General features: G+C 36.2%; 1 protein-coding gene across 12 annotated transcripts in view; it reads right to left on the bottom strand.

Annotated features, from left to right (window-relative positions):
- The window catches only part of LOC107036283 (longitudinals lacking protein), a 131,114-nt gene that overhangs the window by 18,095 nt on the left and 94,280 nt on the right, over window positions 1-18,739 (bottom strand). The window contains exon 7 of one of the 12 annotated variants that reach the window (XM_015254137.2): window positions 10,404-11,048. The exons of 7 other annotated variants lie outside the window; for them this stretch is intronic. In XM_015254137.2, the coding sequence (XP_015109623.1) occupies window positions 10,771-11,048 (278 nt within the window). In that variant the 3' untranslated portion in view covers window positions 10,404-10,770. Of the gene's footprint in view, window positions 1-10,403; window positions 11,049-12,028; window positions 12,295-16,811; window positions 17,115-17,299; window positions 17,599-18,138; window positions 18,417-18,739 lie in introns of those variants that run through there. 4 more of the 12 variants (XM_015254144.2, XM_015254155.2, XM_015254158.2 and 1 more) reach the window with 4 other exon arrangements.

The following is an 18,739-nucleotide window of genomic DNA, read 5'->3' on the forward strand; positions in this document are numbered from 1 at the left end:
TAATGGCACAGCCGAACGAGCGAACAACCGAAAACCTGCTCGGCATAAATCGCTTGTGTGCAATTTCCCCGGGTCCACCGGTTATCATTGCCACGAGAAGAATTTTTTTTTTCTTTCCATATAAAAATAGCCAAAAAGAGTACGATGAGAGAGTTACAAAGATTGCACATAAGATTAATTTAATGTGACACAGATAGAGAGAGTTTGCTGGACGAATGAGTGATTGATCGTATTGTTGAGTGCTCTGGGTATGAAATTGTTGATTACTATTTATTTGAAAAAACTAGACTCGATGACACTCGGTTGACGATAATACCTTAAAAGTCCGTTCACAGCTGAATGCAGCTCAGCGCCTCGTATTTATTACTTTTGTTACTTTTTTTTTCTCGGTTGGTTCTAGAGCCTAAAATCTAAATCGTACTTCAAGGCACTTAACACAAGGCTTCTCTCGGTTTTTATATCTACGCATTATCAAACGCCATCGTCTCACATTTTTTTTAGTTGCATTGTTTACCGTCCTGTGGTAATTGTGGAATTGTTTTTTTTGTGGTTGTTTCGTCTCTCAATGCTTGGATTTCACAATCTCAGGTGCTTCATGCTTTTAGAGAGGACACGCATGCCCTCGTCCAGTGTTTTCTATTGGTTTGTGAACGATTTTTAAACGTGAAAATTAAAATAATTGATGTGTATGTTCCCCCTTATCTTTATGGTCACGTATTTTCCAATACGTCGTAGATTATGTTACATTTTTTTTTCAACGCCTTTCTCGTCTTGTTTCCACCAATTTTCCAACTTGAATCACACGATTTGGTTAGACTCACTCCTTCAATACAAAAATTTTTTTTTTCTTCATGCATACCAAAAAATACCACTCTTTTCTTTTAACAAAGAGGCTCACACTGCTCGCAGTTCGGCCGAAAAATACAGAAAATTTTATATAATATTTTTATAATATATTTTATAAATGTCTAATGGGTAGTTGTAATAAATTTTGCCTAAACTGTCATACGTCATTCACACGTAATTTACCGATCATTCTGTCGCATTTGTGTACTCATTCGTTTATTCCCCCATCATATAGCCAACGCGTGGATCCCTTCCCATTCTCAACTGGGAACAGTAATTGATTTTTCACCGAAAAGGAAATTTTTATCATTTTTTTTTCTCTTTCGTTTGATAATAAGATTAATAGAAATATATCGTACACAAAAATAAAGCACTGTACTTTTCAAATACCTGGATGGCATGTGTGTAAAGTTCGTAACCCCTCCATTCATCAATTTTTTTTTTCATCACCTCAATCAATTTTGTTAGTCGTTAAAAAAATTTTTTTTACGTTTTTTTTCTCGTTTATCATTTCTTTACGAAATAAATTTAGCTTCTAAATATCACGATGTTACATTGTGTCATAGAGGAACACAATCGAGGCTTCCTACACGATTAAATTTATAAAAGATTATATCTCGTAATCGAAGAAAGAAGAATTTTAAAAAAATTGCAATTACGAAAGACATGGCTCTTATAAAAAACGTCCTACAATTAAAGTGAAAAATAACCAGAAATTTTAGTCTGCAAAATCACTTTATCGCGTTGTCGCCTCCCATCAATTTTACCATTTTTTTTGTCCATTTTGTGTTTCAAATTTTTTAAAATCATTTTTAATTTTTTTTCCATTCGGTTAGCCCGTAATCTAAACCGACACCCCCAGAACAAAGAAGAAAAACAAGTAATCATAAAGAAAGAAAAAAATCGTGAAAAAGAAATAATTTGATTTTCTTTGTTATCGACGTTCAATGTATGACGACCCGTCGTTAAAAAATAAAAATGAGTTAAATTTAATACCTAATGAATAAATGTAAATTCAAAAATATATAAGCCCGATTACATGGAGCGCGAAAGAAAGAATAAAAAGCCGTGGCAAATATTACCAATCGATAAATGCAAATGATAAAGCTACGACGAATCAATTTTTCACATAATTATTTTATCGTCCATAAAACGTTTTAATTTCTGGATCATATATATATCTCTATATTTTCTTTCCTCCATTAAAAAAAAAAAATTCTGATATCTCATCCTGTTGTTCGTCAAATTTTCTCTCAAAGGCACATTTTAGACAAAATACAATAGATCGACCGAATCCGCGAAAGAGTAAGAACAACAACAACGTTCTTCAATTTTCATTCCCAATAATGATAAAGCGAGTGCACATACATTGCGCCGTTAATTAACCCTGAAAACGTAATAATAAAGCGAATTAAAATAAATCCCTAATTACAAAGAGGAAAAAAAAAATATATCAGCAACCAACAGAAGAATGAAATACCTACATTAGAAACCTCGTGATACCTTCGACAATAGTTAGAACTAGAGTAAAAAGCCAATTGAAATGTCTCGATTGAATGAAATCAAATTTGAAATAATCGCCCAATTATTCACAATTGGAAAAGCCAGATGGTAATAGGCACGTGAGAAACGTAAAAACCGTCGAAGAGAAGTAAAACCTAAAGAAGAAAAAAAAAATGTGTAAAAGAATTTTCCCGAGTGATGTGATGATTGGACAAATGTGTCCATTATCATTGAAACTATTCTATCCTATTTTCTATCATTCTCGTCTCTCACACGCGCTCTTCCGTTCTCTCATCAATCTAAGGCGCATTTCCTCATCGATAAAAAGTGAATATGTAAATCTTAATGTTATCTAGCACTTAATTCCTACATGTAATAATCTCCAGATGTACGATGACGGTAATCTCGGTTTTTGAAATTTATCACCTCATTTCACCAAATATACCGCAAAATGCCAATGTTTTGATAGACATTTGTGCCGCGAAAATCAATAAAATTCTACCGTCATCGGTGTTTATTATCAAAGGCCTCGTGAGGCAGTACTTTAACATTACTGAATCTTACCTTCACTGAAATAGCTATGCAGAGTCAATTTGATACTATCATTAACGCATTTTCGTATCCTATTTGTAGTAGTTAAACCTTACTCAGCATTCCTAATAATTAATTGCTTATAAATTTTATTTATAAACTACTTAATAACTATTTGTATTCATCTCCCCCTGTCGTTACTCAACTAATTACTTAATTTATTTGTTTTTTCCATCATTTTTCTTTTCATTTTTACGCAACTCTATGTCGTATTTAGCATCAGTAATCGTCGAAATTGAATTTCACCCGTTCGATAATTTTCACGAGTTGCGTTTGAAATCTCAAGGCCATTCTCATCCAATTCTCTTTGTTTTGCTATTAATCTGACGCCATATCTCCCGACGGAGATATAATTCATTGATTCTCATCTCGTCTATATCTAGTGTTTAAAGGCCACATGTTATTTTTTTTTTCACGACACTTTGAATATCATTAATGATAAACAACGCATGCAAGACAGTGTCTACTCTGTGTACAACCCATTGAACTCTGCATTGTATTGATGGAAAAAATTTTTATTTAACCTCAAACGACGGATTCTATACCAATGGAAATGATAAATAAACTAGTTGTGGTTTTTTTTTTTTCATTCGCGTTATCACTTACTGTTAGGAGTATATGAAGTTTTATTTATTAAAATTGGTTACTTTACTTCTGTCTCATAAATATTGTCTACGGTTTATGGAAAGTCGGGCAGATCGTGGCACGTGGATTGTGTGGCGTAGGAATACGGGAATTGTATCTCACTGATTTCTTAATCATTGTTCATATATGTTATTGGTGGAAATCACTCAACATCTCGAAAGTTCTCACTTGCACGCACTTCACTTATTACCTACTAGTATGTCTAGTCAATGTGATTGAATAGTAATCACGATTGTGTTTTTCATTCTATTTGATATAATACTTGTTGCGTCTCGTTCGAAGCGAGACTCGAAGGTTTGATTAGATCGCCGCAATACAATTGGTGGCGCTGATGAGGGAACGTATTTTGTCACGGAGTTCCTGAGTTCATTTTTTTTTATTCGGCGGATAGCTGCTGATGAGGGATTGTATGAGAGAATTGTTGATTGAAGGTTGCGTGGGATATTTTTGGGTGAGAGTAAGGGAGAACGAAAATAGAGTGGTAAATGTTGTATACGTATTCTTTTGTGGATGAATTTAGAGAATTTAGGAGTTGTGAACGGTACAGAACAATCTGTCTGATGACGTCGCAGCGTAGACTTCTCTCAGCGCAGATGAATTATTAATATTCCGCTATTTATGGACATTGAAAAATCACGTGAATACAATTTTTTGGGTAATGTTCATATTCAGTCATGAAAGAATGAAGGAATACGGAAATTGAATGAAAATTTCACACACGTTTTTTTTCAAGTTTTGAGCAATAGTGAATAATGTTTTTCATTGTTCACTGTTTATCAATATAAAAATTGAATTGGAAATATTGCATGCGTATTTTGTTGTGTTACCAGTTACAGCTGGCCAATCACAGATAAAAAAATGATTTTTCACTATTTGTGGAAATGGAAATATCAAGTTCATGCAATTTTTTGTGCAATAACAGATGAGGGAATATGAAAATTGAGTGGAAATTTCATGTTTTTTCTTCATTTTTATATTTTTCATTCAATTTTCACATCATTCAATGATGAAATATGAAAATTTAATGCAAAATAGTACATGTTTTTTTTTTAATTTTGCAATAATAAAAAATAGGAGTCATAGCCAATGGAAAAAAAATCTGCATTGTAAAGTTAAAATTCAGGTGTTTTTATTTGATGATAATTCATTGATTTCTGGCTATCTGTCAAAATAAAAAAATACGTGGATATTTTCCATTCAATATTCATATTCATCATTAACAAAACGGTAAAGTATGAAAAGTGAATGCGAAATGCTCCATAGGCTTTTCTGTATTCTGAAGAATAATAGAGAATTCAAACTCATATCCATCATGAAAAAATTTGCAAGACTTTCCAATTGTTGATAACTCATCAATTTTTCACAATTTATGAAATTTAAAAAATCCCTGTTCAATGTTTTCAGAACAATTCAGATATCTAAAAGTTGAAAGAATTAAAAATATTAAAGTCCAATGAAATTGATTCACGTTTCCTCACTCACGGAAATAAAAAAAATTCATATTCAACATTCTCCACCGACTTTGCAAACCCCCCACTCGGACCCCAAAAAAAATCACGCAAAACCCCAAAATCAGAAGTAGGAAAATTGTTAATAGAGATATTGCAATTGCAGTATAATGATTGAATGCATCTAAATATCAGTCTTTCAATGTTTAATGTGATGATAAAAGTAAGTTACTTTTAACTGTCTTACAGCCCCTCACGAGCCACCCTCATGATACGATTCTACGATTAAAGGAAAGGAGTTTCAGTTGGATCGCAGCTTGAGAACTTTCGAGTAAAATTGGTGAGTCCTATATACTCATTATTAAATCGACCTGACCAAGCGCCTATGAATACTTCTATTTCGTATACTCGTTATAAATTAAAAAAAAAAACATTCGAACACGCGTTCGAGCCGGGAGACATGAACTGGAGGAATATCTTAACGGAAAATCCCTTAAATCGCTATCTACAAGTATTTATATAATATATATCCCTTTGCTCTTTCATTTTCTATAAATATACATAAATGCATCGTAGGAATCTGCAGTTACTTGTGGCAGTCTGTTCGGTTGTGTATTTCCCCCGATAATTGGGGAAATTAACCGTTCACACATAACTGAGAATTATAAATTACTTTGAATTGACTAAAGAAAAAAATGGAAATGTGGTGTTAAAGTTATTACATGGCGGGCGATTGATTAGGAGAACACGGAATGGACTATATACGTTTACTGACACGCACTGAAAAATTTCATTGAAAATTCTATTGGATTTCTATTAGTTGAGAAAATGTCCAATGATAATTATTTCATAGAAAAAATTTGTCAAATTTCATTTTCCTATACAATACTTTCTCAAACATTTTCTGTAGAAATTCCTCGACACGAGTTTTATATTTTTTTCGCTTTTTTTTCTTTTCTTAAAAAAAAAGAAACAAAAAAAAACGTAGAGAATTAGAGCCGAGGAATTTCCATAGAAAATATCTCAATAAAATAAGTAGCATGGAGAAATCGAGTTCTATCGATTTTTTATACAGAACTTTTCAGAAAAAACTAATAGAAAATTCAGCAGAATTTTCTAGCAAATTTGCTAGGCATTTTCATAAAAATTTTTTCGTACGTGGAATGTTGTGTGTAAGGTCGCTGATGAGTGTCAGGTCGATTTAACTATATATCTTCTTATTCTCACTTGTTAAGTCCCCATTGGCGCCACACGTGTACGATCGTGTCCGTTTTTAAAAATATGGAACCAGTGTGACCAGAATGGTTGCTATGGAAGAGCTCCGGTGTTTTTTTTTTACATTAAAATGTTAGTTTTTTTTTTCATCTGCCGGACGGTCGCGGTGTCACCAAGGGCTGTCCTATTTTCCTCTAACATTCCATCAACTTCAAATACTCTAAATAGTACAAACAATGACCGGACGAATTATTAGAACCTGCCAGAGGCCATTCGAGTATTCATTCTAGTTTGATATATCCGTCATCACCGGACTTACTCGTCAATTTATATAAAATAATTTATCTCGATTTCATCGAGTTTCACAGACCAACACAAATATTATCTTCTGGTTGAAAAGTACGATTCTCAATTAAATATTCTTAAAGCCTAGTATAGTACGTTTTGGGGATTTTTAGTAAATTTTTTTTTTTTTGTGGGACAGCCCCAGATCGAGACAGCACAACGCGTTTAGTCTCTCAGTTTGCATCGGTACATCTCGCGAAGTCATTAAAATATCATTTTGTTAAATTAATCATTAAAAAAAACCAAGCTCGAATGTTTGTGTCTTCATTTCTTAGTTGAACGAGACGTCTTGCTGCTTTAAGCGTCGTACACCAGCGACGAAATATAAACCCTTATCCTACAACATTTTGATGATAAAATCCATCAAAATTCCTAATATCTGCGTTAATTAAATGAAACCCTAAGTCGGCGTTTTGTCTTTCTTTTTTCATTCGTTAAAATGCTAGGTCTCGTCGTTTTAGCTGACATTTGCCGAGACGCATCTCATTGACAAATCAGCATTTTTATCGAAATTAATTAATAATACGCGTAAAGTATCTCCCACTCAGTCACGGAATTCGAACTTTCATTGCTATGTATCCTCCCATAATTGTCAGTGTCTTCCCTCATCGCGTCGTAGAAATGATTCTTAATCATAATAAAAAAAAAAGGGGGGGTAAAAATCACAACGACTCGGAGTGTCGCTCGAGGGCCCGGAAGACCAGCCACCGGCTCTGTCCCCTCACCCCATGTGGTCACCTAGACGAGCTCCTGCTTGAATATCTTCTCCTTGTGCATTCGCTCCATGTGACGTGCAATGTGCATCTTCTGTTTAGCACGGTAGACACAGTGGGGACACTGAAATTGCGGCTCTTTGCCGCACTCCCATTTCTGATGATTACGTAGACTACTCTTGAGCTTGTAGATGCGTCCGCATGCCGGACAATTGAAGCCCTCGGGATTGCCCGGTGATCCACTACCGCTGAAGTTCTTGCTCAAACCACCACCGGAACGCCACATGATTGATGGTACACTCCAGCGTTGCCAGGCTGCTGCCCACTTGAGGCCAGTGATGCTCAGGTCCTCGGCTGGAACACAGGGATTCAATGTTTATTATCTGATCCCCGGGGATTGGGATTTGGAGGTTGTTATTTGGGTTTTCTGGGGCATTTGGAACTTTCCCGATGACTTGGGAGTTGTCTGAAGACATCTGAAATATTTGTTCGATCCTCGAGGCTCGTTGTTCATTGGTTATTACTTCAATCAAATTTTTTTTCTCGATTTTTATCAGGGTTTCAGAGGCCTCGAGCATCGAATGTCAGTGAAAAGTTTAATTAGATCGATAAGATTTCTGATGCAATTCATCTTCCTTACTTTAGAGCCCCAAGCTAGCTGAGTTTATTTATTCTGGTTTTGTTTCTTAATTTAATATAGAAGAGCATAAATAGCGCTTCGTGGGGGGATCAGACCCTGCAAGAATCCTTAAGGCTGGTCCCTCCACTGCGCAAAGCAATGAAAGTCTTATTAAATTTTCCTCTTTTTTTTAGATTTTTCCATCTCTCTCTTACAAGATACTGGTTTATGTACAAAAGTTTCTTCTGGAGAGTTAGTGCGCATGCTACTTCTCTTTCTTTGGGTGAAAGAGAACGACAGGTTTATGCATGTAGTGATTAAATTCAGTATTTGTCTTTTCAATTTTGAATAGATCATTATTGGGGAGGTGGATGGGAGATAGATTAGATTTTCAAGTGGAATGAATTACGTCAACATTACTTAGGACTATTTTCTTTTTTCCTGTGGTTTTTGTTTAAAGGAAAGTGAAGGTGAATTTTATTATTTCGGAGAATTAGATTATAATTAACGTTTGCCAATTCGTGAATTTCGTGATGTGAACTAGCTACGATTATCGGCTAGGGACATTATGAATGTTGATAGGAGGCTCCGTTTTTCTTCTGAGTTTCTTACGGCTATTATGAGGGGTCCAAGTTATTCCGTACCGTCTGGGCTCAGGGCGTCATCACTGCCACCTGAAAGAGAAATGACGGTTTAGATGTGCTCCAGTAATCTCACGTTGTGAACCTTTTATTCCTTGGGATTATTTTTTTCTCTTCTTTCTTCTATTCAATTTTTTTTTCAACTCCTCAAAACGTTTCCGAAATGCATTTAATCTTTTCATTGAATATTGAGCATCTGAAAGGGAAATTAACGTTTAAATGAGGTTCACAGATTTTTTTTCAATTTCTTGAAACGTTTCCAAAACACATTTACTGTTTTTAAAAAATATACCTACGATTTTCGGAGGGGTATAATTTATTTAAAGTATTTTCGGGTATAGAATTTTCAACAAAAAAAATCCATTGGAGAGAAAGATATAATTTGAAATGACAAAAATCAACGAAATTAGTGAGTAATCAACATCATTTGCATTGAGACAAATTAATCATCTGGAGTAACTGGCACGTAGGAGTCGATAAAGTCCTCCATATTGAGCATCTGAAAGTGAAATAAAGTCGATTTGTTTAAAAAATTCCACTTTCTCTCTTCAATTCGTAAATTTTATCGTTCAACTCCTGAAAACATTTCTAGAATACATTAACTATTTCCTTCAGTATTCCTGCAGTTTTTGAAGAAGTATAATTTATTAGAAATATACTCGGGTACAGAATTTTCAAAGGGACTCCAGTGAAGTGAAAAATATAATTTGAAATGGCAAAAATCAACAAAATTATTGATTAATAAACATCATTTGGATTGAGACAGATTAGTAATCTGGAATAACTGGCATGTAGGACTCGATAAAATCCTCCATATTGAGCATCTCTTCGTAATGTTGAGTTCTGATGTGGGATTTCCAATGTGGCTTTCGTTTGAATCTATTGGGACATATGGGACACTGAAACTGCGGCTCTTTCCCACACTCCCAGCGGAGATGTCGTTGTAGAGTATCTTTCCTCGAGTAACACTTGTTACACTTGAAACATGTGAACGATCCAGTTCCTCTTCTATCCATTCCCTGGCTAGACGATATCTTCTTCGTTGGAACGTACTGAGCGGGTTGAAAGTTTGCGTAGACCAACATCAGATCTGAAAGAACAAAAAAAGAGGTATTAGATGGGTTCTGAAGAGGGTAGGGACCTTTCCGTGGAGTTCCGATCATCAACTCATGCGGAGGACAATTCTACTTTACTCAGGGAATCCCTGTGCCATTTTTTTCGACCTAAAAAATATTTCGATCAACATTTATATTCATGATTGATGAAACATTCACTTGGACTTGCAAAAATATAATTTTATTGATGCATTTTTGGGACATCATAATTTCAAGATAATTATTTCGATGAATTGTCAATATTAAATGCCATAATATCATAAATTCACTGAGAATATCTGCGTAATAATTACAGTAAAAAAAACGAGACGCAAATTCTGGGATGCTTCAAGGGAAATTCATTCTATTCTACTTAATTAATCCTGTCTTTTATCTTCGAAGAAGATATCGCGATTAGTAAAATAATATAGACAACTATTGAGCGTTTTGGAAGTTTGCGTAGAGCCCCATCACATCTGAAAGAAGAAAAATCGAGGTGTTAGATGGGTTCGGAAGAGGGGAGGGACCTTTCCGTGGAGTTCCGATCATCAACTCATGCGCAGGACCATTCTACTTTACTCGGGGAATCCCTGTGGCGTTTTTTTTCGACCCAAAAAATATTTCGATCAAATTTACATTCACGATTGATGAAAAATTCACTTGGGCTTGCAAAAATATAATTTTATTGATGTATTTTTGGGACTTCATAATTTCAAGATAATTATTCTGACCAACGGTCAATATTAAACGCCGTAGTATCATAAATTCACTGAGAATATCTGTATAATAATTACAGTAAAGAGAAAAAAATTCTGTGATGCTTTTTTGGGACTTCGAGAGGTGAATTCGTTCTATTTTACTCAATGAATTTTGTCTTTTACCTTCCTAAGAAGATATCGTGGTCATTAAAATAACATTTACATTCATGTTTCCACTTGGAATTCAAAAAGTACAAATTTCTAGAGACTCAAGACAATTATTTTTACAATATTAAATGACACAAATTAGTGAATTAACATGAGTCTCTTGAGGATATCTCCCCAGTAATAATCATAAAGAGAAGAAATAAAAAATTGAATTTTGAGAGCTTAAAACTGATGTTTAAGGGCATTAAAACGTCTCGTAATGCGCGTAATCCTCGTAAAAAGTATTTCCCATATCGACATTGAGCATGACGAATTGTCGCCAATTTTTATTCTCAAACTCGGGATGTTTTCTATGGACATGTATCTTGATATGCTCCCTCCTGTGTGCACGGAATGTGCAGAGAGCGCAGCCAAATTTCTTCTCTCGTCCACAAGCACCTCGATGTCTTGATTGTGAAGACAGGGATTTGAAGAAACGAAGGCACTTCTCACACTGGTATACCCGCTGACTCTGGACAGTAGCTGAAATAAAAATATAATAGTCAGATGAATGCAATAAAATTATCTCAACGATTCAAACACCCGAAGAAATGAAAATAGAAACAAGAAAGGGCTAAATTCGAATGGATTCATGATCATGCAAATGCTGCCTGCAAAACGTTAAATCTCATCAGTAGATCCTTCATCACCGTTCACTTTATTCATACAAAAACTTCATCGTCAAAATTCCCATGAAAATCGCTCAAGTCATAAATATATACAATGTTTACATAACAGAGAACATCTCGTTAAATCGGTGAAGTCCGGAAAAATATATCACCGAGTGAACTAGCACCGAAAATCTTTGGAAAATTCTGAAATCACGCAGTCCCGTAGAAGTCATGTTTCACCATGTGTTTGACGAGTTTGTCCCTTCGATAGAATTTCTTATCACACTTTACGCAGTTGAAACTGGGCTCCTGGAGGTGGAGCTTCATGTGGGCAGTTAAATTGTGCTTGTGGGTGAAACGTCCCTTGCAGATGTGGCACTGGTAATTGGGGGCTTTGCCACACTCCACCCGAAGATGACGACTCAGACATGATGATCTCTTGTACAAACGATGACAATTGGGGCATCTGAAGGCAGGTGGTCCCCTCTGTCCCCTGTGCTCCATCCTCTGATTCACTCTTCGCTCCAAGTTATGATCCATCATGTGTTCCATTCCCTGATTCATCCCATGATCTACTGTAAAATCATACCTCGGGGGCTCGACATGAAACTCCGAAAGCCCCGGGTGACCCCAGGCCCCTGAAACAAAAAACAACATTTATTATAACAAATGTTCAACGCAGCAGTGATCTCCGATCATGTCGATCGACATTTACATCTGTTCAATGAATAATGGAAAAAAAAAACAATTAACGACAGATTGATGAGTGAACAATTTATTTCAATGAAAAAAATAATCGGCATTGTTCAAACGACTCTTTAGTGTACATTGCTAATCACAGTCGAGTTACGAGGGCTGATTCTTCGGTCAGGTGTATCTATTCACTTCAGCCAGTAAATCAAGCTTAGCATCACCACTGCGACTAGCTAAATGGACGTTATAATGCCTGAGTAAACTGTGCTTGTGCTTGAACTTGGAATGGCACAAAATACACTCGAACTGGGCCTCTTTTCCGCACTCCAATCTCTTGTGCCTCTGTAGGGAAATGAGTCTTCTATACTGCCTTCCACAGGTATCACATGGATAAATATCGGAAGCCACTTGATGATGCCAGGAGACTGAAAAATAAGAGAAAAATAGAATTTATTAGTCGAGGGAAATGAGATGTCTCGCAATAATCAAGGGACTGGACGAAAAATAACAACAACAAATGTTTTTTTTTTACAAAATAACCCGCAACAAATGTTTTTCATTTATTAATGATATCAATAATCAATAATATTAATAAGAATAATCATTCGTTATTCGAAATACGCTTTGATAAACCTTTCCAAGAAAAAATAATAATAATAATGATTAAATAGCGCAAGTGTGAACCGACTTAACATGAAATTACAAGTACTTAATAATTTGTCTTACACGAAAAAAAAAAAATCAGAGAGTCGAGCTTAACAATCTCACTTAAACAAAAATAATTAAGTATAGGATTTATATAGCCGAGAGAAAAATAATTATAATTTCGATTACAAGAATAATATTCTCTAGATAAACATAATGATGGAACGTTCGTTTAACTAAGTTACCATGAGGTTTACTGCAAGTACGAGGAGCATTATTTCTGTTTAAATATTTTCATACTGGTAATTATGAAGTACAGCTGATGCTATTAGAGACTAATGGAGTTGTGGGTAACGGCGAGAGTTGAGAGAAAACGGTGGACAATAAGAGCGATGAATCGCACGGGTGAGTTTCCACACAGGCACTTAACGGATAGCGACAGAATCGCTGAATACTGATTCACTAAATACTGTCCCGTCCGTAAATCGCCCGGGGGGACGTTCTAAATTCTCGAATATTTTCACTTAGATCAGAAGGGGGGGGCGACAGAAAATCGTATGGTCATCGTATCTCCCATCCTCGTTGATTTATTTTAGACATTAAAAACGCTTTAAAACGCATAAAAATTGGGCCATTAGGAATACTGGAATGATACTAGTGTCAAGAGGGCTTGACTCTCGCTCTTACAATTTACGAGGGGAATTCTAAAATTACGGATACTGTCAGTGCTTCGTTGTGCGTTCGATTCTACGGAGGGTGAGGGGTGATGAGAAGCACCAGGAATCAACGAGATTTTTTTCTTCTTAATGTTTAAGTATTTCTAATAGCTCGAGGAATTTCTTCTAATCATTAAAGAAGGGTAACAATTTCGGGGGAATCCAGGCCTGTCCTCCACTGATACTCGACGAAATTATTATGTCTAAGTGGATGGTCTAGTTTGGGTTGAGCTCAAATTTCGACACAAATTTTTGTGAGTGTTCTAATGAATGAATATATTCATTAGTTGTATAACTGATGAATATATTGTGAAGGAATTGGAGAATGAGGTAGACACGTTGTCTGAATCTGCAGGCAATGCACCTGGAAGCTCAAGCCAGAGCAGATTTCAGAAGCAATGGACGGTTTGGGGGTTAATTTTTGAGCAACTTCACCTGAAAGAATATAATTGATACTCTGTTGGCTGCGGTAATGGGTGTGAGAATACTTGAAAGAGATGATAATGGAATTGGACGAATAGTTGACGAAATGTCGCGAGTATTTTCGTGGTAGATATCACCGTTAATTCATATTCAAGTTCACAGTTGATATGTTTAGGAAAAATTTGTTCTTTTAACGTGGAAAATGAAATTTCAATACGAAAAACAATTTCTGATGGAAGTAATTGACGAAAATGGAATGTAAATTTTCTTACATTAGGGGAGGGTGGGGTAAAATGGACAGTTTTGATTTTTTTTTAAATGTTCATGACGTGCTGAATTGTTTATGAAATGGAATAATTTCATTTTTCAATTGAAAGGACAATTTTTCCCGTTTGAGATGAGCTTAAACCGAGCTCAACTGGTAAATCTCTTTCTGACTTATAAATATTTTTAAAGAATGTAAAAAGTGTCCATTTTACCCCACCCTCCTCTACACAGAGAAAAAAAATCGTGGAACGGAATTCATTTCTAAGTCTTTTGCACCCTATAATGGCGCGAAGAATGTGAGACGAATAATTCATTATTCTCCGCTGACTTGGGAAAAGTTGCTAGACGTGACGGTCATTTCTCCTCAGAGAAATTAATTTTGAGAAATTAATTTGCGCGGAAATTGTGAAATTTACTATTTATGCTATCAAAAATTATCCCGTGAATGTCAATCATCACTCCATTTTGCGTAATCATTCACATATCCACATATTTATATGTGCTAGAATTTTTCGGTGACGGAGAATGATATTTTTTTACCAAACGTATTATGGTAACATTTCTGTTTCGTCTATCCCCATGTCCACCGGAGTAAGAAAAAAATACCCCACCGTGAGGGAAATTTTACTGTACAAGAAACAGTAATTTTTACATCCACAGATGTATTTTTTTATCGAGCGAATCGTAAAATATTCTTCGCAATTTTCATTCCGTATCTTTTATTGAATTAGAATTTCGCTCCACGATTACCTTTTGCGTAATAAAATTAACCACAATTTTCTAGATAATGTTCATTCAACTGTTCTCTCCGTGTAATTTTACTAGACCTAGAGGCGTGGAAAATATCATGGATCGTTTTAAATGAAATCTCGTAAAAAATTTGAAAAAATTCGAAATTACGAAAATCGCGCAAGTATTTTCGTGGCATTACCACTGTTAATTCATATTCATAAAGTTGAAACTTGGTATGTTTTTATAGAAATTGATGTCTTTTAGCACCAAAACATCCATATTTCACTGAAAAAATTAATTCCTGACGAAAATACTTGCCATTAGGGGTGACAAACCCCCAAAAACGGAATGTGATGTTTTTTCTACTAATCTAAAACATCATAGAATGACGATTGAACGGAATAATTTTCCAGACCCTTCCACATTCTTCTAAAACATTCAAAAATTCCATGATCCGCCGCGCACACCTCTGAACCAAATAATTAACTCTACCGATCATTTGCACCCATAACACACCCTAATTCCCCAAATTACCCCACCGCGCCCAACAGAGCATCAATTAGAAAAAACCCCGAGAAAATCAGTGGAGGCACTGGACCTGTATTTATTCCCTGGAGCCTTGAGAAACCTCATCGAATTCCATTTTCTGATGATGTCTCTTATAATGAACCGTGAGATTTCCCCTCTGACGGGCCTTATAGGGGCACGCTGGACACTGGAATGCGGGTGGTTTGCCCCCGCACTCGACCATCTCGTGTCGTCTCATAGTGCTCTTCCACCGATAACCCTTGCCACAAAAACGACACCGAAATTTGCGCTGCTGCTCGTGCGGCACCCCAACATAGGTGAGATCCCGGGGCTGGGGAAGTACTTCGAAGGAATCAGGAAAAATGACCTCGCGCGCTTCTCTCGTACCACTAGCCCGTCCTGGCGATGTTTCACTGAAACTTCCGTCAGTCGATCTGCTACTTCGGCTCTCATTAGCCAGCATAGATCGCCCCTTCTTGGTTGAATTTCTACCGCCACTTCGGTTGTAGTCCGAGCGCAATAGGGATAGCAATGCTCCCATACCTGCAACAGCCGCCGTAAACAAGCGAAATGGGGAGAAATTAAAAAAAAAACGAAAAAATTTAAATAAATAAAATGGGACAAATGATAAAATTATAGAGGGATATTGTGGGAATTTGAATGCCTAGGAATGATGATGATGTGGCCGCGAGATTTTGAGATTATTTAAAATTTTTTCGTGGTAAAAAAAAAAACAATGTACCCTTAACCAACCCAACACAAACGTATCAGCCAATAGCCCAAAATAGATGTGTTGTGTGTGTGTGTGTGGCCAAGATAACGAATTTTGCCAGTATTGTGAGTAGATAGATAGATGGAAAATCGAGGAGACGAGGGAAACTGAGAAATGCTTCGGCTAATTGTTTCATTTTTACTCCGAATTTCTCGAGTCAGCCTCGATCCTCTTGAACCGATGAGTGACCCCTGTCAGCCCCAGACTAATGTGAAATTAAAGTTAAAACTTAGGAATTTATTTTTAATAATTAGGATAACTCAGGTAGAAAATAAGTCGTGACGACAATTATATAACAGTTCAATGTCGATGTTATTCCTCTGCGCCAGTGCTTCTGTTTTCCAACAATATTATCATCTTCCAGAGAAGGAAGTCTCGTAGACCTGAAACAAACAGATGATCCGTTAGTATCTATTCTAAAAACCATCGTAAATCCCTGGAGTTGAAAAAAAACGTGAACGTCGACATAAAAAAACACAAATTTCGGTTGGAAAAGGATTATTTATTGAGGTTGAGCAATCACATAAGTTTAATCTTGTGTTTACGAAGGACATGCTGATTGAGATTGTGCTTCCACTTGGAGCGATGGGCGCAGTAGGGGCAGGCGAATTGAGGAGTCTTTCCGCACTCGATCCTCAGGTGACGTGTCAGCGAGTCTTTCGACAAGTATTTCCTCCAGCAGGCTTTGCACCGGAAGACTGTTCTCTGGGGGTCCGGCTCGTTGTCAGTCTCCCCTGAAAAAAAAGTTGAATAGTTTCGTTAGTAAACGTTCAAGCCCTCTTACCCTGCGAAATATCATCGATAAATAGACTAAAATATTCGGGGATCAGTGGGAAAGTTGTATGAAGTCGTGTGAAAATTCAATAATCGATCGTTTTATTCACTTTACAGTATCTGATGATTTAAAAAAAAATGAGAAAAATCCAGGAGTCGTTGGTTTCAGGAGAACAGAGAATCTAGTTACGGTGTTTAGTATTCATGTGAATTTTGAGATTGAATTTTCGTTTTGAACTGAAACGACAGTAGGGACAGTGAAACTGCGGTGGTCTTCCACATTCCAGGCGTCGATGTCGCCTCAGAGTTGAGGAATTAGCGTAAGTTTTGTTGCATTGTGGACAGGTGTGAGATGCCACTCTGATGAAATGCTCGGTAACTAGGTAATCTGAAATAAAATTAAATGTTCAATTATTAATATTGAAGTAAATTGCCTTCGATAAACAGTAATAGTAATCATTCAGAATAGAGATAGCAGAGAATTCGGGTATATCGCGGTAGAAAATTGCACAGACAATGGGTTTTATTATCCATACGTGTAAAGAACATTCCCAGCGCACACACATCAATATATTCTCTAAAAAAGACATTTTATTTCTATTATATACAAAAAAATGTTGTTTTTACCACGTTAATCTACGATTAAGTAGCACAGATAACAGCTACTGTTGTATTAAAAAATATAATGAGTCTATGTTTTTTTATTTATTTATTCGTAACAAATCCCATTTTGTATTCTATCTGCTTAACGTATTCCTCGTAACCGGAGTCGAGCAGCAATGGCCAGCACTCGGGTGACTCCCTAATGTGTCTGTGCAGTGATTTCTTCCATTTATATATTTTTGAGCACGCTAGGCATACGTGACGATCTTCTGAAAAATAATAAAAATACCAAAAATCATAAAATACATGTATAAATGAAGAGTAACAAGTAATCGTTAAGTCCTTTAGAAAAAATTAGCTATTGTGATAGGTTGAATTAATGAATTAACACCGATAACCGAGTTAGATTAAAAATGCATAGAGAAATAAAAAATTATAAATTCAAATAGTATTTACAGTGTTTTTTTTTTCGAGGATAGGTTTGGGCTCATTGGCATGCTTTTTTCGTATGTGTTTCAGTAAATTGCAGTGCAGTTTTGTTTTCGCGGGACAATAGGGACAATGATACTTTGGTTCTTGTTCACACTCGTCTTTTATGTGTCTCGTTAAATTTCTAACATAACGATAAATCTTTCCACATTTTATGCAGACGCAGTTGATTCGATCCTCCGTATTCCACGGTTTGCCTGAAAATACCAGAATAATTGCATTAATACGAGAACATGTGCTTTCATAATTCAACAGTGAGTGTTAGTGAAGCACCACGAAGTGACAGGGGAATGACAAAAATTGACCAAAAAAACACTGGATGATTGCACTTCTGCATTTATTATCTATAATTATTAATTAATTCATAAGTAATGAGAGGGATTGCGGAATCTGCTTCTCGCTGACGGTTGATTCCTAATACGATAGTCCTGTCCGTGTTTAATCATCAAGTGTCGTATCAAACTGTTTCTGAGATTGAGAAGACGTGGACAGTGGGGACATCGGTAGGGCTTCTTGCCGCATTCCTCGCGCACATGTCGTTGCAGTGATTTTTGCCACTTGAATGTTTTAGCACAGTTGGAGCAGGCGTAACCGTGCCCTGAAACAGTAATAATTGAGTATGAATTAGCTGGGTTTATTGATGAATTTTTTTCAATTTTTTAAATTGGATTTAGGGAGAGGATTATGTCGACTATAAAAGCTTAAATTGTGAACATAACGCTGTGAATAGGGAACATCCTCATCAAATATTACTCTGACGCTTTATTAATGCACTTACGAAAATACATGAGTGTACAAATGCTATCGTGAAACGGGGGGAGGGAATTTCTCGGAATTCCGATGGATTTTCCGTTCGTTTGACGGAGAAATTCTCGAGTTGATTAATCATTCACTGGGGGGGGGGGGGGGGGGGGGGGGGGG

This window comes from Diachasma alloeum, unplaced genomic scaffold (assembly GCF_001412515.2).
Source record: "Diachasma alloeum isolate Michigan unplaced genomic scaffold, Dall2.0 Dall_scaffold_00208, whole genome shotgun sequence".
Taxonomy (NCBI): domain Eukaryota; kingdom Metazoa; phylum Arthropoda; class Insecta; order Hymenoptera; family Braconidae; genus Diachasma; species Diachasma alloeum.